Here is a 26067-nt window from a genome sequence, read left to right on the forward strand (position 1 = left end):
CGCAGGGCCCACCGCCCCGCTGTCTTTCCCTGGGCTCTATTTCTGCCACCCTTGCGCTCAGTCCGTTTCCCGTTAGCCCTTCCCTCGTTTTCCCCAAGAGCGTTTTCTCAGCGTTCCCCACTTCATGTTGACAAAGTGCTGACACCCAATTGGCCGGCAGCTCCCGCCCGTCGCGCGGCCCTTCCAACGGCCTCTCTCGGCTTCCCCCTCCCACTCCCGAATCCAAAGAGGCCGATTCACCTCGCGGCCTCACGGGTCGTCACTTGAGCCGCGCCCCGCCGTCACGTGACCCGAACCACGCCCCCGTCACGTGAGCCGCCACTCCGCCCCCGCGCCGGCGCGCTCCGACGTGCCCTGGAACTTACCCTCCCGCGGAGACCAGCCTGCGGGGACCTGCCGGCCGCGGCCGCCGCCGTGTGAGCGCCCTTCAAGGCTCGCCTCGGCGTCCCGCAGCCCCCGTACTGGGTGAGGAGTGCGCTGCCTGCGGCGAGGCTGCCGGGCTCTTGGTAAGGTGGCGGGCGCGGGTATCCGCGGACAGAGGGCAGGTTGGTGCGTGCTGCACAAAGGCGCTTCGGGGCTGTGCCCGATGGGGGCGACGGAATTAGGGGGAGACGTTTGCAGGAGGCGCGTCGGCGCCGAGGTGCGCTCGAGGTGAGGCCGGGAGCAACGCCGGAGGGTTGGGGGCGTGGGGGAAAGGGAGGCTGTTGCCAGCCCAGGGACTGATGTGGGCGAGAGGGTTTAAATGGCTCGAAGTTGTGGCTCCTCTGACCCCCGGGTTTCCTGACTTCCTGTGTGAGGGCAGCGCCCGCCCGCCCCGCCCCCAGGAAGGAGGGTGTCGGGGTGTGTGTGTGTGTGTGTGTGTGGAGTGTGTGTGCGCGTGTGTGTAAGTAACAGACTGGCTGGTACCTCCCTTCTTCCTCGCCTCCTGCCGCTGCGTGTGCCCGCTCCCTAACTGCTGTAGGGTGTTTAAGCCTCCGTCCACCTTGGGAGCCCACCTGGGGCCTCCCCTGAGGCTGTTGACCTTAAACTGGGCACTTTCGTCTCTGCATTCTTTAGAGGTGCCCGTCCCTGCTGAGTGAACATTTGCTACTCTACAACTTCTGGGAGGAATCTCCTCAAAGTCCTTGAATTTAGAAAATCCTCTACACAAGCGTGCTGTCCTCCTCCCATCTTAGGGTAGTTGATTGTTTTCCAAGACAAGACAACCAACTGTCCTGTATGTGTTGTATGTTGTTATTGCAGACCCTCTGAGAAGAAATGTCCACAGGATCATCATTAGAGAAATAGGAACGACCTTTAGTTTTCCTTCTGGATACAGCAGTGGTTTTAAATGCATTGGCAAAGGCTGAAAAAGCAAAATGTTTAAAGCATACCTTTATGAAAGTTCTAATGTCATTCCAAGTGAAGTGTGTGTTATGAGTAAAGGCTGTTAACACATATTGCTTTATGGGTAATTACGACATGGAAGTAGATTTTATTGATCATTTGTGTATGAATGCTAAGGGGAAGTAATGTGGAGAAAGGAGCATTGAATGAGGAGTCGCTCAGGTCTTGGTTCAGATTCTCCCACCCATTTATAAAGGTGGAGACTTCGAAGACTAAATGTTACAGTGAAAGGTCGTTAAAAAGTAGCTTTAGCCATGCCTCTTTCATTCTCAAAAGTTGGGAAATGGTGTGTTGGAGATGTATTTGTCCATATCCATGCACCTTACCTAATTTACTGGAGGGTGTATTACAGAATAGGTCATCTTTCTGTACCTTTTCTGGTCTGGCTCTTGTCAGTATTTTTTCTTTTTGTTTAAAAAATGCTCCTAGAAATGTTTCAGAGCAGGAAATAGGGAGCCCTGAGCAGGCTGTGAAGACTTGACCCTGAGCTGTGCAACCTCAAGAGCCAGACAGGCTGGGTACATATGCAGTTCCGCTCCTCTGGAGGTGTTTCTCTGTGGAAAAATAAATTAACTAAACGAAGTGTAATATAATAGAGTGTGTGTATGTCCCAGTCTTTGTTGATGGATTAGTATGTTGAGAGATTCCTGTTTGTACTTTATCAACCATAGAAGTTGGAAAAGATTGCTAAGTCAGTGATTCTTAATGCTATCTGTATATATTACTTGTCTATATATAGTCAATATCTTATGTAATTTAGATTTTTTACCTACTATACTAGTTGTCAGTCACAAGTGAACATATGTAAATGCTGTAGAAAAAAGCGTATTATTTGTAGTTAATCATTTGGGTTTCCTTTCATTAATGAGAATGTATCTGTTGAGTGCTTTTCTTAAATAAGTGAATGGAAAGTGGGCTTTACAGATTTAAATACTTTGAGTTATGTAGTTGATATTTCTGAGAATAAAGGGGTAATAAAAATTTTACGTTGCCTAAAATAAAACTGAATATGGTGATGCGTAAAATTATTAAATGGTGGTACTAACATTTTGCTTATCTGAGAAAATTGTTACTAGGAAAAAGCTTAAGGTAAATCTACCTAAAACAGGTATTATAATTTTATAATAAATAGTGAGAGAGAAAAGTGAAATTAAACTTTTATAACAATTTTAGTTTTATGTTGCAAAAATTGCAGATATGCCCTATTTTGTACAATGAATCAGATGTGAAAAGGTATGACGGTGTCACATAGCATCATTGTATTCACATCGTGCTTTTCAATAAATGCCAGTCACCTGTGTAATTTTGAAGTTTTATTTATGCTCTTTTGAGGAACCCTTTGGGCCATTATCTTTGTGGTTTTTCTTCAGTTGTTAACTAGTCTAATTGTGCCACATCCTCATTTGTGGATGGCTTTGCTGTGATTCATCCATTTTCCTATGACTTTTATTGACTAAATAAATATCCTACAGTTTCAGTTTGCTGTTGATTAGCTTTTTATTTGAACTAAACTGCCAAATGCTGACATCACTAAGTGCCCCTCCCCTATTGGTAATCTAGTGCTTCTCAAATTTTAATGTGCGTGGGAATCACCTGGACTCTAACAGGCCCATTGGTGATACTGATGCTGCCCTTCTGCCCAGAACACAGGCCACTGCTGTCCAATAAACGCCAGTCACCTGTGTAATTTTGAAGTTTTAAGTACCTACATCAATGATAAAAGGAAAAAAGTGAAAAAAAAAAACCCGGTGAAATAAATTTTATCATATAATCAGTATGAAATTATTAATAATTTTACATGTTTTACATTCTTTTCTTTGGACTAAATCTTTGAAATCCCCTGTGTAACAGCACATCTCAGTTTGGATTAGCCATACGTCAAATGCTCAATAGCGACATTTGGCTGGTGGCTGCTGTATTGAACAGCACTGGCCTGGAGTTTAGAATCTAGATTAGTGCCATTGTAAGTGTATTTTTAGTTTGGCTTCATCAGCGATCTTTGGGAATTTGTTGGAAATGTAAATTTTGAGGCCCTACCTCATACCTACTCTCATTAGAATATCTGGGGTTTCAGAAAGTTGTTTTAAAAGCTGCTGGATATGCCTACAAAGGTGTATGTGTATGTATATATTTTATAAGTGATCAGTTCATTTGTATTTTTCTGCTCTCACAACTTTTGCTTCTTTGAGTAAGCAATGATTAATGTGGATAATCTGTCATTCCTTGTAGTTTATAAAGTACTTTTTTCTCTTTTCATTCTTACAAGGATCTTTTGAGGTTTATTGTTTTCTTTGTTTTTGAGATAAATATGAAGTGCTCGGGGTCTGAGAGCTGATAAATGGCAAATACTAGATTTAAATTTCAGGCTTGTGACACTAAGTCCTGTGCTTTTTCTTTACTACAGGAAAATTTAGAATACATTTTGAAGTTAGAGGAAGGTCTTTAAAAGTTTGCTGAAAATTACCTATATTTTGCTATATATTAGTGGTTTGTATAAAAATTCAATTTTACTGAGCTATAATATATACATACACTAAAATATGCTAACACTCAGCAATAAAGAGGAATGAAATAGATACGTACACCAACATGGATGAGTCTCAAAAGCATTATTCTAAGTGAAATAAGCCAAATACAGAAGGCTACATACTGTATGATTTGTGATTACTTGTCTATCACAACTTTGCGTACTTTTATAAGCACTGTTTAGTGATGCTCTTTATCATGCTTTATAGTTTGCCAAGTACTTTTTCACATTTTCTTCTATTCTTACAAGGATCTTTTGAGATTTGTATTGTTTCCTGTTTTACAGATGGTCGTATCACAGTTTGTTTAGGAATTCACCAAATGATAGGCCTTTGGGTTGTTTCCAGTTAATGGTTCTTATGAATAAAGCTGTTATGAATGTTCATGTAAGGTCTTTGCATGGACTTATGTTTTTATTTCTCTTGGATAGAAGAGGAATTGCTAGATCATATAGTAAATGTATGTTTAACTTTATAAGAAGCTGTCAAAATGTTTTCCAAAGTGGCAGTACCAGTCTACATTTCCACCAGTAATGAACGAGAGTTCCAGTTGGTGGTATCCTTACCAAAAACAAATATATATGTTTAAAGCCATTCTAGCAGGGGGATAGTGACATCTGGGAATTTTAATTTGCAGTATTAGGGTTTTGTTTAACAGCTTTATTGAAGTTTAATTGCTGTATAATAAACTATCCATTTTCAGTGTGCAATTTGATGAGTTTTCTCATATGTATTTACCTGTGAAGTATGTACCATTATCACCATTATCAAGATAATGAATATATTTCTCACCTCCCCCCCACCCCCCCCCAAAAAAAAACTTTTTCTTGAGCCCCTCTGTAATTCATTGCCCTTGTTTCCTGGTGGCTTTTGCTCTGCTTTCTGTCACTGTACATTAGTTTGTATTTTCTAGAATTTTATGCAGATGGAATCATTATAGTAAGCAATCTTCTTGTTTGAATTTTTTTCACTCAGCAAAATTATTTCGAGATTCATCCAGTTTCTTGTGTGTATCAGTAGTTTGTTCCTTTTTATTGTCGAGTGATATTCCATTATGTGGATGTACTGCAGTTAGTTTATCCATTCACCTGTTGATGGACATTAGGGTTGTTTCCAGTTTGGGACTATTACAAATAAAGCTGCTGTGAACAATCACATACAGATCTTTGTGTTGTCATGTGCTTTCATTTCTTTTGGATAAATACCTAGGAGTAGAATCCCTGGGGTCGTATACTAGATATGTATATTAAAAAATTTAAGAACTTGCCAAACTTTTTCCACAGTGGTTTTACCATTTTACATCTCTGCCGGCAGTGTGTGAGAGTTCTAGTAGCTCCACATTCTCAAAAACACTGGTATGCCCAGTCTTTTAAATTTTCCATTCCAATAGTGGTGTAGCGTTATTTCTTTTTGGTTTTCATTTGCATTTTTCTTAATTGGTAAAATTGTTGGGCATCTTTTCATTAGCTTATTTACTATCTGTCTGTCTTTTTTGGACAAGTGCCTTTATATCTTTTACCCATTTTTATTGGGTTATTCGTCTTACTGACTTGTACAGTTCTAGATTTGCTTTCACCTTTTTGACTATTGTGAATAATGTTACTATGATTAGACATCTGTTCAGGTCCTTGCTTTCAGTTCTTTTGGATGTATATCCAGAAGTGGAATTGCTGGATCATATGGAAATTTTATTTTTAATGTCTTGAAAAAAATTTTACACTGTTTTCCTAGTGATTGTACCATTTTACATTCGCACCAGCAGTGCACAAGAATTTTTTCCACATTCTCACCAACATTTGTTATTTTACAATAGCTATCTTAATGGGTGTGAAGTCTTTTTGGGGTTTTGATTTACATTTCTCTATTAGTGACGTTGAGCATCTTATCATGTTCTTATTGGCCATTTGTATATCTTCTTTGGAAAAATGGATGTTGGGATCCTTTGTATACAATGACGCTTCTTATCACAATGTTAATTTGAAGTAGATTGGCATAATTTAAGCATTATAAAGAATATTTTTTTAAAGTAAGTTTCTGATGTCTGACTAGTACTTTGCAACTGCCAGACAATAATCACCACACTTGTATTTGCCTTTGTTTTGTGGGTTCTATCTTTTTTTAAAGCATGGGATTTGGTAAACATTTGAAAGCGGTTGAATGTAAGTACTTATTTCAAAGATTTTTCTTTAAGAGGGTAATATGTGTAGTTTTGGTGGGAAATCAGAATGTGTTTGGCGCGGGTGGGGAGCAGTTATGCCTGAGGAACTGTGGGCATGGTGATTCCCCAAAGGAAAATCAACGTGTTGTTATTACAAGGGGCACATCAGATGCCACAGAGGCAAGATCAAACTTATATGAACTGTAAAAAAAAAAGTTAGTTTTTTCTAAGTTGATTATTTTAGAAAGTTCTAATTAAGAAATTAGAATAGAAGACAGGTGTTGGGGGTGTAGAAGGAAGAACCTATTGATTATAGTGCATTTGGTAGGGAGTAAAGAGCTGAAAAATGTAGAAGCAGAATGATCATCATAGAAAGGTGATTTTAAAGGTTAATCTGAAGCTATTATCCATATAGGTAACTTTCGATGAAATAGAATCTTAAGGAAAAGGAAGTTGACCTATTGGCTCAAGAAAAAATTCTCTTTGCTCCTTAGACTTTTTACTGATTTTGAGTTTTGATTTCACAGGCTATCTTCTTGGTATCTACATCATCACATTAAAACTCAGTGTGTACAAGTGGATCTCAAGGGATTAAAACCCAGTTTAATCTTCTTTACTTTTTACTTTTTTTTGGCCTGAAAGGGCTTGATCAGAGTTCTTTATTAAAGTTCTGAGTTTGTGAAAAGTTTATTGAATATAATAGGCTTCTTTCTACTCTGTCGTATATTAACTGGGTCAGTATTTGCATCTTTGTGTACAAGAGATTATTTTAGAATGTTTTGAAGGTATAACAGCCACTTATAATGGAGACTCCTAGTACCTCTTAAATAATTGTAATTTGTGTTTCGATGAGAAAAACAAGCACTGTGCTTGTTTTTCCATAAATAGTGTTTAAAAGTAAAGAACAAAAGAAATGTGAGTTTATTTAAATCGTTTAAGTGTAAGACAGCATAATATATGTTAATTTGAATATCAAATATGCATGATACTACTTTTGATAAGTTTCATAGTTTTCTAATAATAAGAAGCATTTAAATCAAGTACTTAAAATCCAGACGGTAGAGGTGGAAGGGTCAGCATGGCACTATAAAATGCTCTAGGCTCATCTTGTATATTTCTTATGCCAGTCCTAGAATCAACATTTCTCCAAAGAGCCTCGGTTTCTTTATTTGGAGAATGATATTAAAAACCAAACCTGGGTACCAGTATGCTTGTTGCTACTAGAGTGTCATTTTTACTGATTGCAAGGAAATGTGTTTGTGTACTAAATAGCATATAGACATGTATCTGTAAATTTTTAAAGGTAATCACTGATATCTGTGGTAAGCTAAAAATGAGTTCATTTAGTTCATAGTAGATGTTAGACTTATTTAAACTTGATATCTCCAAGTCTGAGTCATTATCACATGGATCATTAGAGCCTTCTCCCTCCCCTTTCTTATCTTTAAATTTCCATTCCAACATTGAGAAACCATCCACATTCCATTTACTTAGTTATTCAATTCCAGGTTACATATATAGCAGAATTTTTAACTCACACTCCTATGGGAATGTTTTTATTTACTAGGACACGGTACTTAAGTACAGTTACTTTGCCTATATTATAGACCTCACTTATTTCTGGAATTAGGTCAGCTTCTACTCCCCACCCCTTCAGTGAGGTCGTTCCATATATTTGTAATCCTGTTAGACTGTCTTGTCACATCTTTTTCCATCCTGGGATTCCCCTGACCTCCTAACTGATTTTTTAAAATTTGCAACACAAATCTTTGTGTTGTTAAGATTAACGAGTTGTGACTAGTGCTTGTGTCATAATCCACCATTGTAGCATCATACAAAATACTTTTATTGGCCTAAAAGAATCTCCTGTGCTTCACTTGTGGGACCCTCCCTCCCTTAGTAATCACTCTGTTTTTGCTTTTCTAGAATACCTTATAATTGAAATCATTCAGTATGCGGCCTTTCCAAACTGACTTCACTTAGCAAAATATCTAAGCTTTGTGTCTTCTTTTAGCTTAATGGCTCATTTCTTTTAATCATTGAATATTCCATTGTATGATGTCTTACATTTTGTTTATCCTTTCTCTTAGGGCATTTTGGTTGCTTTCAGTTTTTGACAGTTTTAAAGCTGCTGTAAACATTTGCTGAGTTTTAAAGCTGCTGTAAACATTTGCTGCAGGACTTATTTGTGGAAATAAGTTTTCAGCTCATTTGGGTAAATACCTAGTAGTGTGATTGCTAGATCATATGGTAAGATGATGATCTTACTTTTAGCAGTAAGAAATTGCTAAACTATCTTCCAAAGTGGCTGTACCATTTTGCATTCCTACAAGCAGTGAATGAAAATTCCTTTTGCTCTACATCCTCATCAGCATTTGGCATTGTCAGTTTTTTGGATTTTAGCTATTCTGATAGGTGTGCAGTAGTATCTTTTTAAATTTGAAATTCCCTGATGACATTATATTGATAAGTTTTTCATGTGCTTATTTGCCATATTTTCTTTCATGATGTGTTCTCAGGTCCTTTTTCCATGTAGAAAATTTGGTTCATTTTGTTGAGTTTTAAGAGTTCTTAGTATATTTTGGATACAAGTCCTTCATCAGATGTGTTTTGCAAATATTTTCTCCTTGTCTGTGGTTCGTGTTTTCATTCTTTTAGCAGATCTTTCACAGAGCAGAAGCTTTAAACTTTAATAAAGTTCTACTTAACCTTTTCTTTTATGGATCATGCATTTGGTGGGTGGATCTAAAAATTCATTGCCAATTTCAAGGTCATATTTTTTCCTTTTTAAATTGAAATATTTTCTCCATTCTTGTAACAATCCAAGAAAAAATCACGTCCACTCATTTCTGACTAAGAAAGTCTTCATGGCACAAATCTTCCTAAAACACTTCATGCATATGCCATTTTTATTGAAATATGCTTGCTTCCCCAAACACTTCGGTGGTTTCCTCATTTTTGTTTCAGATTTAAATCTGGTTTTGAGTTTCCTTTACTAGTTCACACTTGACTGTGTTCTCTGCTGCTTTCCAGTTACCTGATTATTTCCTGTATCCTTTCTGCTGTTTGTATTTTTGCTATTTCTTTATGGCCAGAATCGTTTATAATATTAATCACTATATATTTTTTTCTTCTTTAAGCCTAAAAAAATGTCTTACATATCTTTTTATTCTTAGAAAACAGAGGTCATGCATTAAGAAAAAACTGTAGGGGCCTATGAGTTCTTGTTACGTGTACAGTTTACAGAATTACTTGGTGGAGTAATTTCTTATGCTGCAATTGTTCTTAACATTTTTGTTGTGCTCATTAAGTTTAATTAATTTCTTTAATAGAGGTCTGTTTAGGGATTGTTAATTTTAAATAAGTAATTTAAAAACTGGAGGACATCGTATCAAGAATTAGTGCTTGTATTTTTTCGAATTATAATAGTCAAGATATGGAAGTAGCCTAAGTGCCCATTCAATAGACAATTGGATAAAGAAGTGGTACATATATACAGTGGAATATTACTCAACTATAAACAATGAAATTTTACCATTTACAACAATCTGGATGAACATAGAGGGTATTATGCTAAGTGAAATAAGTTAGAGAAAGACAAATAATTTTACTTATATGTAGAATCTAAAGAATAATAAGCAATGGAAACAGACTCATACAGAAAACAAACTGGCGATTGCCAGATGGAAGGGGCGCTGGGGGCCTGGGTGAAAATGGTGAAGGGATTAAGAAGTACAGATTGGTAGTTACAAAATAGTCATGGGGATGTGAAGTACAGCATAGGAAATGTAGTCAATAATATTGTGATATCTGTATAGGGTACTAAACTAATCAGAATCATTCATAAATTATGTAAATGTCTAACCACTATGCTGTACATCTGAAACAAATATAAAATAATATTGAATGTCAACTCTAACTGAAAAATAAAAAAAAGAATTAATGCTTAAATTGTGGTATTTTTAAGTCAGTTAACATTTACGTGTCTGAAGCTCTGTTAACATTTCGTTCATGGTATTAGAATTGCTAAATAGGTTGTCCATATATGTATTAAACTTAAATTATAAACTCATTAATTATGGACACATTTACTATATTTCTCTTAAGATTTTGTTTACTTGTGTACCTTTTTGATATACCTAGTAAGGCTGTCATGCTGAGAGATGTATTTGATTAAAGCAGATGTCCTGGGGGAGGAAGATAACATTTGCTGAGCTGTGTAATTTGTGGTAGGAAAGAAAATGAGAAAAATCGGCAGACAGGAGGAGGTTATTAGATTTTAAAATGACATGATAGAATTTTGAACCTGACTTGCGGGAAGAGAAGTAAAAGTTGTAAGCAGTGTGTGTCTGTGCGTGTCCATGTTGGAGTCTGTTCTTGTTGAAACATGAGGAAAACAAGACTGGCAAGAGGCATGAAAAGCCTACATGGTTATTGTTGAAACTGCAAAAAAAGCGGTGATTACTGGGCAGTAAATGTGAAAAAACTTTATGTATACTGGTGGTTGGGTACTGAGTAATTCTAAGTGTGTGTATGTGATGAACATGGATGCAGGAGTGTGATACGATGAGTAGGGAATATATGTCAGTTAGGGGAGTGTTGTGCTCAGTGGTTGTTGTAGTTGAATGGGTAAGATTTTAACTGAAATACTTGAGAAGATAGATTACCAGAACAAACATCTAAAGAGAAGAATCCACCAGTTTGGGGAATAGAGGACGAAACAAGCCAAAATTAAAACTATAAGTATTTATTTTAATACAGCTTATGTTTTTGAATAAAAATAGGCAGCATAAGTTATTCACACATTTGCAGATAATTTTCACTTAGATCTACATTTTTAGAGCTACCCCATAATTATTTTAATTTTTTTCACTCTGCAGTGTACAGTAAGGCTTTTTTCATTTTTATTTTACCTAACTTTTCCTAGTCCTTGGATTGTAATACATGGTTTATAATTTTATTAGTCTCTCTTAGGGGCTTTTAATCCTCCACCCCAATATTACTTAGAAATCTGTCTCAGCTCCTGTTCTCTTATCTCATTGTGTCCATTCTTGCTCACGTTATCTGCCTTGATAGCTAACTACCTTTTCTATATGGATGTCTTTTGATTACTTCTCTTTATTGTCTTCCCAGTTCTCATTGCCTTTGACTAAAACTTTAGATTGGCTGTTTTATGTTGAAAGTGGTGAAACTGACTTCTTTATCTTTCTTCCTAACTCCTCCTTCATACTTATCTTTGTAGTCACTGGTGAAGGTGTAGTCAGTCATAAAGCCTGGCAATGAAAGAGACTAACATAACATGTACTGGTCTTTAACCCGTTGTTTCCCATCCCACAGTCCTGCTTTGGCTAGCATGAAATTATCCAGTGTACTTGTTATTCTTCACACTTTTCTTTTCTCCATTCCTGTGGACAAATGTCTGGCCAGTTATATTATGTCTGAGCTACTATAACCTTCTGTGGATTCCTTTACTTGTTTCATTATCTTCAGAGGTATTTCTTAAGTTATTTTATTACTTTCTGGAAAGAAAAAAATGAACCACCTGATGATAAATATTTCAGTATGGGATTTTGAAATGTTGTAGCAAAAAACTTATGTAGGTAAAAGGATTAAAACACATAGTGACTAATGTCCTGATTATGCATTAAATAAAAAGCTGAACATTTGGAAGGTTAGAATTTCTATTGACTGTGAGGAGAAAGATGGTGCATATTTGCCAGGGCTGGTGTGGGGTAGAGATAGCAAGTGGATTTTTGATATGGTAGGGTTTAGGTATTTATTAAATACCACAAAGATTTGGTTGTTGTGTGTCTGTAGTGTATTTTAATTTAGAAAAATCTCCCTCCCTTTTTCATTTTTCATGAAGTTGATTTTTTTTGAAGAGTTCATGTCTATTGTCTAATAGAATGGATTTGTTTCCTAATAATGAGCTTAAGGTTAAACTTTTTTTTTTTGACAAGAGTACAGCATAGGTAACATTGTAACATCTTATTGCATCACATTAGGAGGCATATGTAATCAGGTTGTCTGTCCCACTGTTGGTATTGCTAAATTTGACCACTTTGTTAAGCTCATGACTGACAGATCTCTCCACCGTAAAAGTATATTTCCCTATTTATAATTAGTCATCTGTGGGGTAATGTTTTAGGGCTCCCAACAACTTTTAACATTTGTTTTCATTCTCTTTACTCGCTCAATCCATAAATTTGAAAATAGTTTTGTCATTTTAACAATTTTGCAACAGTTGTTTCTCATATTATTAGAAATTTAAAAAGATATTTCTGTCAGAATAAAAATAAGAGGCAGCAATGAATTTGAAACAATGTGGAAATGAAGTAGGAGGGGGCAGTGGTAAAGTGTATCTGTGTCCATGTTTGGAGGGTGGTGCTGAACACAATGGTTATATATAAAATTGTATTCTGTTCCTTATAGTTATAAAGTTATGCTTCTAATTCGTGACCAACATTGTATTCTTAGTTTCTTTAAGCAATCCTGGCTAAAGTTAATGTATATATTTTTTTTTTTATAGGTTTAAATGTAATACTGGATATTTATATCTCCTTCTAAGGTAAGTTTTATTTTGTTTGAAACAACACTATTGTATTAAATTTGTTCTTCAAGTGGTTTGTCTAAAAAGTAAATATTAGTTACTGAAATTATGTCACTTATTGCCTGGGCTATGGGTTTATCTGTTACAATGAAGAATATTGTCCTTAGGGGAATGATTGTTACTGCACATATAGCGAATAGTAGCATCATGCCCAGTACTTGGATGCTGAGGAAAATTGGCATGTTGTCATGGGACCTTGGATACACATTTTTGGTACACGAGTATTCAGAATTGCTTAGGTTTACCATAGGCTCCTTAAGCATTGGGTTGACTTCGTTAGTTTCTTTGGGCTGCTGTAACAAAGTGCCATAAACCGGGTGGCTTAAAACAACAAAAATTTATTATCTCTCAGGTCTGGAGGCTATATGTCCAAAACAGAGGTGTCAGCAGGGTTGTGCTCCCTCTAAAGGCTCTAGGGGAGAATCTTTCCTTTCCTCTTCCTGTCTTCAGGTGGTGCCAGCATCCTTGGTGTTCCTTGGCTGGTAGTTTTTGCCTCTGTCTTCTGTGGGCTTCTTCCCTCTGTGTTTCCTCTCCTCATTTTTAAATCTCCATTTCCTTATAAAGAAACCAGTCATTGGATTTCAGGCCCTACGCTAATCAAATATAACTTCATCTTAAATGATTACATCTGCAAAGAACCTATTTTCAAATCAAGTCACATTTATAGATTCTGGAGTTAGGTGGGGAACACTATTCATTCCACAGTGGTTGGGGCTTGACTTGAGTTCAAGGTCATTGAAATTCAGGGTCATTGAAATTCAATTCCAACTTCAAAGAAGATCTTAGATAAGTCATACAGTGAACCTAGATCTGTGCCTGGCCCTTGGGAAGTACCTAATACACATCACTCTCTAAGAAAGTGAAGGAAGTTTGAGGTAGTCATGAAAAGAAAGAAAGTTCTTTTCACCTCTTATTTTTGATAGTCTTGTGTCTGGCTAGTTAGTATACTTACTATTCTAGTTGTTGGTTTGGTATTGGTCATAAATAATTGACAAATGTAAATTACACTATTATGAGAGTGTTTTTAATGTAGGACAGTACAGAACATTAGACACACATTTACTTTCTTAGTTTGTGATTTAAATGGCTTGTATGTGCTGCTTGTGAGTAAATATAAAAAATCCAGACTGTTAATTTTTTCTTTATTCTATTCCTCCATTTGAATAAAAATAGCTATATTAATCCAACAAACCATAAAGCCATAATGTGGCATACCATCCTTTTTGAGAGGTGAATATTATTGAATAAAAATGGCTGACAGAAGTGGCAAGATTGTTCCAGGACAAGTGTATATTGAAGTGGAATATGATTATGAATATGAAACAAAGGACAGAAAGATTGTGATAAAACAAGGGGAACGATACATCTTGGTGAAAAAGACCAATGATGACTGGTGGCAAGTCAAACCAGATGAGAATTCAAAAGCATTTTATGTGCCAGCCCAGTACGTTAAGGAAGTCACCCGCAAAGCTCTGATGCCGCCTGTTAAACAGGCAGTTGGACTGCCAAATAATTCTATGAAAATGATACAGAGTCTGCATCTTCAGAGATCGACAGAAAATGTGAACAAATTGCCTGAGCTTTCAAGTTTTGGAAAGTCATCGTCATCCGTTCAAGGAACAGGTCTTATTCGTGATGCCAATCAGAATTTTGGACCCAGTTATAATTCAACTCAGACTCTCAACCTAAGCCTGGATCTGACCCATAATAATGGAAAGTTTAACTGTGACTCACATTCTCCTAAAGTTTCCGGCCAGAATAGGACACGCTTATTTGGTCACTTTCCCGGTCCTGAGTTCTTGGACGTAGAGAAAACTAGCTTCTCCCAGGAACAGTCTTGCGATTCAGCAGGAGAAGGCTCAGAAAGAATACATCAGGATTCTGAGTCTGGCGATGAACTCAGCAGCAGCTCCACTGAACAGATAAGGGTAAGATTTAAGATTAAAAGTAGAACAGTATTAATTACGAATTTTATTTTAATTAAAAAAATCTTTGTAAGAGTTAGGAATTGTTTTATGGTTTCAGAATATATGGCTTCTATCCCAATTTAAAGAGAGAATATATGAAATTACTTGTGGAAGACATTAAGGTTCACTCTATAGTTTCTATAATCCTTGTACCTTTATTAGACTAGCACTACTTTAGGTGCGGAAAATTTTTTTTCCCCTCTATTGATTATGCATAAGGTAAAAATGACTTAATTTACCCAGTGACATATACTAGAAAAATTTTCTTTTCTAGTGGTACTCATTTTGACTTGTTTCCAATAAGTCTTCAGGTAATAATAGGTGTATGAGAAAAGATTTCACTGAAATATTAACTACTAACTCTTGTTCTTTGAAACTTTTTATTAATCTTAAATATTAAGAAAAATATACAGCTCACAGACCTTTACCTTTATTTATGTACGTTTGTGTCTTAAGTGTCTTAGTATCCACATTTAATTTGCATTGCCTGGAAAAAATTTTGTGTCTGTGATTTGGTTTTTGATTTTCCCTACCTACTTTATTTTGAGATTAGTTTATGCCAATTTATTAGTCAGGTAAAGTGAGGTAATTTTTAAATTTAAAGTGAAGTAATTTTAGAAGCACGCATGAAATTGAAACTTAAATGTATTTGGAAAAGCCTGTTTTTAAGTGAATTTGAAAATTGATAAACTTTTGGCCTAAAGCTCTGTTGTGAGATTTGTTCATTAAGTCAGTAAATAATTGTGAGGTTGCTTTTAGGTGTGGTCTGATTGTAATGGAATTAGTATATTCTTTTTATTGGTTTTATTTTTTTGTGACATTTTGAATGGAAATAGGAAAAAGGGAAGATTCTCTAGAAAACTTGAGCTGTTTGAGATAAAGACAGTCATGAGAAGTAGCACTGTCAGTTTATCATTTGTCTTAGTCGCCTTTCTTCAATCTTTATGCGATACTTTGACATAGAATATCTGGTGTTTCTTGGAATTTTTTTTATGCATGGCTCCTTATTGAGCTGGCGGGACTTGGGAAAGACATGTGCTTTCTCTTCCATCTAGCCTTCACTACTGTTTCATACTTCAAATTACTTTTTTATGTAGGTACACTAGCCAGCCTGTGTCCTCTTCATTATGGTCATCTTCATGGTCAACTTAAATTCATGGTGTGCAAGTTCATGGCTGTTAACCTCTCTTCAGCCCTTAACACTGTTTGGAAATCCTATTTCTCTAGCCAGCCCTCTTTTTCATTCTTCATGGCAACTTTTCAAACCTTTGCCATTTTCTTTAGTTCTCCGATTCATCTGCTTTTCCTTGCTCTCTCATCGGATAACTTTACGTTCTATTTCACAGCAGAAATGTAAGCCATGGGACTGGACACTGCTTCAGCTTTGGGGAGGATATATTGCTCAGATGTTAGTAGCACTGGCTTTAGATTTGAATCTGGAGTTTATAAAAGTTCACTTTATGGTTTCCATATTTTCATCACTTAACCAGCTGTGTGAGAATCAGGGCAAATTACTTCTGTATGTCTGTTTTCTCATCTTAAAATGGGGACCACAGGGTTGTTGAGGATTAAGTGGGCTACTACATCTAATATGCTTAAAACTATACCTGGCACATAAATACTTTAGGTATCTGTTGCAGCTTAATAAATTACTCCCAAACCTAGTGGCTTAAAACAGTAAATATTAACTATCTCACTGTTTTCGTGGGTCAGTAATTCAGAAGCAGCTTAGTTGGGTAATTTTAAAGACTTAGGGTCTCTCATGAGGTAGTGGTCCTATGAAGGGTTGGCTGAGGCTGGAGGAGCTGCTTCTAAAATGGCTCACTCACATGGTGCCAGTTGGCCTTCTGCAGATGCTTGCGTGTTGTGACTACCTTTCCCCGAGAAGGAGCAGTCGAAGAGAGAAAAAGGTAGAAGCTGCATTGTCTTTTTTGCCCTAATCTGGAAGTTGCACACTGTCTTATCTTACTGATTATACAGTGCAGCCCTATTTTGTGTGGGAGGAGACTACACTGGGATTAATATCAGGATGCAGGGACACTGGAGACCATCTTGGGGGCTGGCTATCACAGTAAGTATTTAATAAATTATAGTTGTCATTATTATTATTGTTGTTTCTATTATTTCTACCATCCAATCTATAAGTACACCTCTATTAACAATAATTTTTCTTCCCAGTGCAATGCAAGCGTTATCTGTCCTATCAAAGGTCAGTCTTAATATTTGCTTTTCTCTTACTTCCACAAACATTTTACTAAAGGTTAGATAGCACTGTGCTCATATGGCTTTAGACTCATTGTTTACCAAGTTTTTTCATCAGCATTTAAATTTACTCATTTTTTCCCCATTCTAGTAAAGCTCTTCAATAATACCTTTCCCTTTGAGTATCACTTATCAATCACCCTTTCCCTTTACTGGCAACTCCTGGAAAGAGTTATGTTATATGTATTTACCTCTCTGCATTGGCTCATTTCCCACCCATTCCTTAACTTATTCTAGTGTGTCTTCTGGCTTTACTGTGCCTTGAAATGGCTTCTGCTAAAATGTGCCTGTGGTTTCATTGTTGATAAATTCAAAAAAATTTATACATAATATCATTATCACAGTGAACAAGATTAATCAAAAGGCAATTTAAAATCATTTTTTATTGAAGCATAGCATATAATCAAGTGTATAAATTGCACTTATCTTAAATGTATAGCCTGATAGATTTGTACTTATGTATACACCTCTGTAACCAACTGTGAGCCCCTTCCCAGTCAATATCCACCCCATCCTCCTGTGTCTCTGCTTGGAGATTTTCATTTTTCTAACATGTTACCATTGATCAATCTTCTTTAATTAAACTTTTTATTTTGAGGTAATTGTAGATTCATAAGTAGTAGGAAATAATATGAAGTGATCGATCCCCTGTGCCCTCTATCCATTTACCTCCAGTGGTAATATCTTGCAAAACTGTATTATTATCAGAATGTTGGCATTGGTACAATCAAGATACTGAGTATTTTCATCACCACAGGATCCTTTATGGTTACCTTTTATAGCCACAGCCACTTCCTTCCCACTTCCACTCCTCCTTTTTTTTCTTTTAGTTTATTAGGGTAACATTGGTTAATACAATTATATAATTTTCAGGTGTACATTATAATTTGACATCTATGTATTCTATTGTGCGATTACCACCCAAAGTCCAGTTTCCTTCAGCTACCATATATTTGATCCCCTTTACCCACTTCACCCTACCCCTACCCCCTATATTTGACCCCCTTTACCTTGTCTACCTCTCCCTTCCTCCCCTACCCTTTGGTAACCATTCGTCCATTGTCAATGTCCATGTGTGTTTGTTTGTCTTGTTCATTTGTTCCTTTTAGGTTTATATCCCACATATAAGTGATTTCATGTGATTTTCTACTTTTTTAGTCTGGGTTATTTCACTTAGCATGATTATCTCAGGGTCCATCCATGTTGTTGCAAATGGCAGTATTTCATCTCTTCTTACAGCTGAGTAATATTCCATCGTACATATGTACCACAGCTTCTTTAGCCAATCATCTATCGTAGGACACTTTGGTTGCTTCCATGTCCTGGCCACTGTGAATATTGCTGCTACGAACATCAGTGTGCAAATATCTTTTCAGAGATGGGTTTTCAAGTCTTTGGGATAAATACCCAGTAGAGGGATTGCTGGATCATCTGGTAGATCAATTCTTAGTTTTATGAGGAACCTCCATACTGTTTTCCACAGTGGCTATACCGATTTGCAGTCCCATCAGCAGTGTATAAGGGCTCCTTTTGCTCCACATCCTCTCCAACATTTGTTATTACTGTCCTGTTGATTATAGCCATTCTGACAGATGTGAGATGGTATCTCATTATGGTTTTGATTTGCATTTCCCTAATAGCTAGCAATGTTGAGCATCTTTTCATATATTTGTTGGCTATTTGTATGTCCTCTAGGGAGAAGTGTCTGTTCAGGTCCTCTGCCCATTTTTTGATTGGATCATTTGTTTTTTTTTTTGTTGTTATTGAGTCGTATAAGTTCTTTGTATATTTTGGATATGAGGCGCTTATCAGAGGCATTGCTTGCAAATATATTTTCCCATTCAGATGGTTGTCTCTTTACCTTGTTGACGGTTTCTTTGCTGAGCAGAAGGTTTTTAGTTTGATGTAGTCCCATTCATTTATTTAAGCTTTTACTTCTCTTGCCTTTGAGGTCAAATTCATAAAATCCTCTTTAAGTCCAAAGTCCTTGAGTTTCATTCCTATGTTTTTTTCCCATGCATTTTATTGTTTTAGATCTTATATTCATGTCCTTAATCCATTTTGAGTTAATTTTATCACCTCAACTCCTCTTTAACCCCTGGTCACCATTAATATTCCCCATTTAAAAAATTTTGTCATCTTAAGAATGTTATCTAAATGGAATCATATGCTATATAACCTTTTGAGATTGGCTTTTTCATTCAGCATAATTCTTTGTAATTGATCCAGGTTGTCATATGAATCAGTGTTCTTTTTTTGTGGACTAGTATTTTTTGGTATGGATGCACCATACTTCACCCAGGGAAAAACATTTGGGTTTTCGGTTTTTGTCTATTGCAAACAAAGCTGCTGTATATAAACATTTCCGCACAGGTTTTTGTGCAAATAAAACTCTATATTTCTCTGGCATAAATGCTCATGAGTATAATTGCTGATGGTAATGGTAGTTGCATGTTTAATTTTTCAAGAAGCAGCCAAACTTTTCCAGAGTGGCTGTACCATTCTACATTCTTAACAACAGTGTTTGTGATCCAGTTTCTCTGAATACTCACCAGCATTTGGTGTTGTCACTATTTTTTATTTGAGCCATTCTGATAGGTGTGTAATATCTAGTGATTTTAATTTGCATTTTTCTAATGGCTAATGATGTTGAACATCTTTTTATGTGCTTGCCATCAATAGATTTTTTTCATTGAAATGTCTCTTCAATTCTTTTGCTGATTTTCTAATTGGATTGTTTGATTTTGTATACTTGAGTTTGGAAAGTTCTTTATATAGTCCAGACACTAGTTACCTGTCAGATACATGGTTTATAGATATTTTCTCCTAATGTGTAGTTTATTTTTATGTCCTCTTAAAAGGTTCTTTTGCAGAGCGAAAGTTTTTAATTTTGATAAAGTCCAATTTATTAAATTTTTCTTATGGATCATGCTTTGTGTCAGGTCTAAGAACTCATTGCACAGTTCTATTAGTCAGAGTTCTCCAGGGAAACAGAACCGAAAGGGTGTGTGTGTGTGTGTGTGTGTGTGTGTGTGTGTGTGTACATGTATGAAGAGAAGAGAGTTAAGGAATTGGTTTATGTAAGTAGAAAGGCTGGCAAGTCCAAAATCTGCAGGGTAGGATGTATACTGCAGACTCAGAGAAGAGCTAATGTCGAAGTTCAAATCCGAAGGTTGTCTGTGGGAAGAATTTATTCGTGCATGGGGGAGTTCAGTCTTTTGTTCTATTCAGGCCTTCCAATTGATTGGATGAGGCCCGCCGACATTGGAGTGGGGGGTTGGGAGAACAATCTGATTTACTCAAAGTCCACTGATTTAAATATTAATTATATCTAGAAACACCCTCACAGAAACATCCAGAACAATGTTCCACCACATATCTGGCTCAGCTGAGTTGACACATAAAATTAGCCATCAAAGTATGCCTCTATGCTAAATATTTGCCCCATGTTTTTTTCTCCAAAGTTTATAGTTTTACATTTTACATATGAATCTGTGATCCATTTTGAGTTTAATTTTTGTATAATATGAGATTAAATCAAGGTTTATTTTTTTGGCCTATGGTTATCTAATTATTGTACCATTTGTTGAAAAGGCTCTTTCCTACAATAAATTGCTTTTATACCTTTGTCAGAAATCTTTTGGTCATATTTTGTGGGTCTATTGCTGGGCTCTCTCTTCTGTTTCATTCATATGTGTCCACACCTTCTCTAATACTACACAGCCTTGATTAATGTAGCTATATAATAAGGCATGAAATTGGCTAGACTGTTTCCTCCCACTTTTTTCTTTTTTTCAGAATTGTTTCATCGTAGTAGGCTGAACGATATCCACCTAAGGAATCAGGTCTTAATCCCTGAGGAAGATGATCTTTGCAGATATGATTAAGTTAAGGATTTTGAGATGAGGCCATTATTCTGGACCCTAATGTAATCACAAGTGTCTTAGAGCGGCAGAGGAGGTACCGCACACATAGAAGAGGGCTGTGTGAAGATGGAGCAGAGAGAGAGTTGAGGATGCTGGCCTTGAAGATAGGAGTGATGTGGCCACAAGCCAAGGAATGTCGGCAGCCACCAGAAACTGGAAGAGGCAAAGAAAGAATTCTCTCCTAGAGTCCCTGGAGGGAGTACAGCCCTGCCAGCACCTTGATTTCAGCCCAGTGATACTGATTTTGGATTTCTGGCCTCCAGAACTTTGAGGGAATAAATTTTTGTTGTTTTAAGCCACTGTTTGTGGTATAACAGCCATAGGAAACTAATACAGCCACTCTGGTTCCTTTGCTTTTCCTCATAAATTTTAGAATAATCTGATTTATATCCACAAAACATCTTTTTTTAAAAAATTAAATTTACATATTTTGGATATTAGCCCCTTATTGGTTGCCTCTTTGTTTTGTGGATGGTTTCTTTTGCTGTGCAGAAGCTTTGTAGTTTGATATCCCATTAATTTATTTTCGGTTTTACTTCCCTTGCCTTTGAGGTCAAATTCATAAAATCCTCTTTAAGACCAAAGTCCATGAGTTTAGTACCTATGTTTTCTTCTATGGAATTTATTGTTTCAAGTCTTATATTTAGGTCTTTGATTGATTTTGAGTTAATTTTAGTGTATGCTGACAGATAGCAGTCTTGTTTCATTCTTTTGCATGTGACATTCCAATTTTCTCAGCACCATTTTTTGAAGAGGCATTCCTTTCGCCATTGTATGTTTTGGCTCCTTTGTCGAAAATTATTTGCCCATATACATGAGGGTTTATTCCTGGATTCTCAGTTCTGTTCCATTAATCTATGTGTCTGTTTTTCTGCCAATACCATGCTTTGATTATGCTTTGATAATGAATACCATGTTTTGATTATTATCATTTTGTAGTATAATTTGAAGTTAGGCAGAGTGATACTTTCAGCCTTGTTCTTTTTTTCTTAGGATTGCTTTGGCTATTCAGGGTCTTTGGTGATTCCATACAAAATCAATGTACAAAAATTCGTTGTGTTTATACCAACAAAGAAATTTCAGAAAAAGAAATGAAAAAAAAAAAACCAATTCCTTTTGCAATTACAACAAAAGGAATAAAATGCCTAGAAATAAACTTAAAGGATCTGAAGGACCTATACACTGGAAACTACAAGACATTATTAAAAGAAATTGAAGAAAACATGAAGAAATGGGAAGGTATTCCATGTTCATGGATTGGAGAATCAATGTAGTTAAAATGGCCATATTACCCAAAGCAACATACAGATTTAATGCAATCCCCATCAAAATCCCAATGGCATTTTTTTTTTTTTTATTTTGAGAAATAGAACAATAAATTATCAGATTTGTATGGAATCACAAAACATCCTTCTGGGATTTTGATAGGAATCACATTAACCTGTATATCATTTTGGAGAAAATAGATGACTTTACTATGTTGAGTCTTCTAATCTGTGTATATTGCGTATTTCTCAATTTAAATTATTTAGATCTTCGGTTTTTGTTATCAGCATTTTGTAGTTATCAGCTTAAGTCCTGTATAGTTTTCTTAGATTTATACCTAAGTATTTAAATTTTTTGGTGCAATTGTGTTTTTAACTTTGGCATTCAGGTATTCATTGCTGGCATGTAGAAATACAGTTGATTTATTTTTCTCATTTTTAGTGAACTTTCTTTTTCGAACACTTTTATTCTTAGAGAAATCTTGTGAAGAAAGTACAGAGAGTTTCTATATACCCCAAACCCAGTTGTGACAATTAATGAACCAATATTGATATATCATTGTTAACTAAGTCCATACTTTATTCAAATTTCCTTAGTTTTTGCCTAATGTCTTTTTTTAAGGGTCTCTTCCAAGATACCATATTATATTTAGTAGTCATGTCTCCTTAGGCTCCTCTTGGCTTTGATAGTTTCTCACATTGTCTTTGTTTTTCAATGGCCTTGACAGTTTGGAGGCATATGGATCGGGTATTGAGGAATGGCCTTGTCCTGGAATTTGCCTGATGTTTTTCTCATGATTAGACTGTGGTTATAGACTTTAGGGAGGAAGACCACAAAGGCAGAATCGTTTTTGTTACATCAGAGCAAGGGTAAATACTATCAACATGATTTATCACTATTGATGTTGACCTTGATCACCTGACGAGATATTTGTTGTCAGGTTTTTCGAATGTAAAGTTACTTTTTTTCCCCTTTCCACCCATAGTCTCTGGAAGGAAGTCCCTATATTTGGTCCATATTGAAGAAGTGGGGAGTTATACCCCACCTCACCAAGGGTGTAATTTCTACATAAATGATTTGGAATTATTTTGTATGGGAGATTTGTATCTTCTACACCATTTATTCAGTCATTTATTTATATCTGTATGGACTCATAGGTTTTTGTTTTTGTTTTTGTTTTTTTTAGTATATGTATACCATGGATTAATGCTGCTCAGATATTTCAGCTTTGGCCATTGGGAATTCTTTCAGGTGTTGTCTGTTAGCATTGCCTTAGTTTCTGGCTCTACAAGGTGCTGCATGCTTCTCTTATATTTTCTGCCCCAGTCTTAGAATCAGCCGTTTCTCCAAGGAGTCCTGGTTCCCTTAATTGGGGAATGGTATTGGAAACCAAGATCTGGGTGCTAGGTATGCTCATTGCTACTGCAGTGTCATTGCTTGCAGGCCCTCTCAGAGGACAGAGCAGGGAAATATACATTGGTATGCTAACCCAGCTGTGTACACCTACGTTAAGATAAACATGAGTTCATAATGATGTTTTCATTGCTTATCTATAAACTTTCACTTCCAACATTGAGAAATGTAGCTCCCACTTTTCACTATCATTTGCATCATTGTTTAGTTCCAGTGTACATGTATAGGAATATAAGAAATGTTAATCGTACCCTTGTGGATTACAACTTTATTAGGTATAATAGAGTATGTCATGTGCAGTTTTTTTAGTTTTATGGATTCCACTGATTTTCAAAGTTTCTTTGATTAGCACCTTTTCTCCCCACCTGGTTTAGTGAGGTTGTTTTGTACATTTGTAACAAAGTTAGGTTTTTTGTTTTGTTTTGTTTTGTTTTTTTTTTTTGGTCATGCACTCCATTCTATCCTGGGATTCCCTACTCCACCTTGAATTAAAAAAATATTGCATACATCGAGGTTTGTTCTTTGCCATAGAGTTCAGTGGATTTTGACAAATGCATAGTATTGTTTATGTACAATTATAATATCATACAGAAGTTTCACTGCCCTAATCTCCTGTGCTTCACCTATTCACCCTCCCTCCCCTACTCTCTCCTCCAGCTCTTGGCAACCACTCATCCTTTTACACTGTAGTTTTGTCTTTTCCAGAATGTCTTTTAATTGGAATCATACAGTAGGTAGCTTTTTCAGGTTGGCTCCTTTCACTTAGCAATATGTGTTTAAGATTCATCCATATCTTTTCATGGCTTCTTAACTAATTTCTTTTATTGCTGAATAACCCAATACAGTGATGTGCCACAGTTTGCTTATCCATTCATCTATTGAGGGACATCTTGGTTTCTTCCAGGTTTTGGCAGTTATAAAACTGCTATAAATCTTTGCATGCAGGTTTTTTTCCTTCCATCATTTTTTTTTAATCATTAGTTTTAAGTATACAGTGCATTGGTTAGACATTTATATAGTTTGTGAAATTATCTACCTGATTATCTTCCCTCTGGCTGTACACATAGCCATAACCTTACTGCTGACAGTATTCCCTATGCCATACTCCCCATTCCTGAGACCATCTATTAACTACTAATTTGTACTTCTTTAGCTCTTCACTACTTTTTCCCAGCCACCCAACCCCTTTCCCTCTGGCTGTCACAAGATTATCCTCTGTATTTATGAGTCTGTTTTTGATTAGTTTATTCTTTTTGTTCCTTAGATTCTGCATATAAGTGAATTCGTGTGGTATATCTCTTTCTCTGACTTATTTCACTCAGACTAATAACCTCTAGGTCCATCCATGTCATTGTAAATGATAGGATTTCATTTTTTTTTATGGGTGAGTAATATTCCATTGTATATATGAACCATGACTTTATCCAATCATCTGTTGATGGGCATTTAGGTTGCTTCCATATCTTGGCTATTGTAAATAGTGCTGCCATGAACATAGGGATGCACAGATCTTTACGAATTATCGTTTTGATTTTCTTTGGGTGAATACCCAGAAGTGCAGTTGCTGGGTCAGAAGGTATATCTATTTTTAATTTTTTGAGGAACCTCCAGACTATTTTCCATAGTGGTTGTACCAGTTTGCACTCCCACCAACAGTGTATGAAGGTTCCCTTCTCTCCATATCTCACTAACACTTGTTCTACGTGCGGGTTTTTGTGTAGACATACATTTCAGATCAGGTGGGTAGATACCTAAGATCAGTTGGGTAATACCTTGGGTAAATAAGGTTGCTGAATAGTATGGTAAGGTTATATTTACCTTTGTAAGAAACTGTCAAACGGTCCAAGTGGCTGTACTATTTGCATTCCCATTAGCAGTTAATGAGAATTCCTGTTTTCCTGCATCTTCGCCATTATTTTATATTGTCAGTTTTTATTTTTAGCCATTTAATAGATACTTAGTATCTTGTAATTTGCATTTTCTAATGACTAATGATATTGAGGATCTTTTCAGATGCTTATTTTGTGTGTTTGTATCTTTGATGAGATGCCTGAATCTTTTGCTCATTTTTAAATTGGGTATACTTTCTTATTGTTGAGCTTTAAGAGTTCTTCGTGTGTTTTAGATACAAATCCTTTATTTTATATATGTTTTACAAACACTTTCTCCCAGTCTGTGGCTCACCTTTTCATTCTCTTAAAGAATGACTTTCACAGAGCTGAAGTTTTTAATTTGAATAAAGTCCAAAACTTAATTACTTTTCTTATGGATCATGTTTTTACTATTATATCTAAAAACTCATTGCCAAATTTAGTATCACCTAGATTTTGTCTGTGTTTTAGTTCTAGAGTTTTTATAGTTTTGCATTTTACATTTATGTCTTTGATCCATTTTGAGTTAATTTTGTGAAAGTTCTTTAGGTTTATTTATTAATATTTGCATATGTATGTCCAATTGTTCCTTGCCATTTGTTGAAAAGACACTCCTCTATTGAATTGACTTTTTCCTTTGTCAGCAATTAGTTGGCTATTTGTGTGGGTATATTTCTGGGCTC

General features: G+C 36.1%; 1 protein-coding gene across 11 annotated transcripts in view; it reads left to right on the forward strand.

Moving 5' to 3' along the window:
- The first annotated feature begins 310 nt into the window (after window positions 1–310).
- The window catches only part of ARHGAP12 (Rho GTPase activating protein 12), a 124962-nt gene continuing 99205 nt past the window's right edge, over window positions 311–26067 (forward strand). For 3 of the 11 annotated variants that reach the window (XM_011369477.2, XM_011369478.2, XM_011369481.2), the window contains exons 1-3: window positions 311–506; window positions 12599–12637; window positions 13853–14607. In XM_011369477.2, coding sequence (XP_011367779.1) covers window positions 13930–14607 — 678 coding nt within the window. In that variant the 5' untranslated portion in view covers window positions 311–506; window positions 12599–12637; window positions 13853–13929. The remainder of the gene's footprint in view (window positions 507–12598; window positions 12638–13852; window positions 14608–26067) is intronic. The other 8 variants (XM_023536152.1, XM_023536153.1, XM_011369480.2 and 5 more) reach the window with 3 other exon arrangements.

Source organism: Pteropus vampyrus, unplaced genomic scaffold (genome assembly GCF_000151845.1).
Source record: "Pteropus vampyrus isolate Shadow unplaced genomic scaffold, Pvam_2.0 Scaffold150, whole genome shotgun sequence".
NCBI classification, from domain to species: domain Eukaryota; kingdom Metazoa; phylum Chordata; class Mammalia; order Chiroptera; family Pteropodidae; genus Pteropus; species Pteropus vampyrus.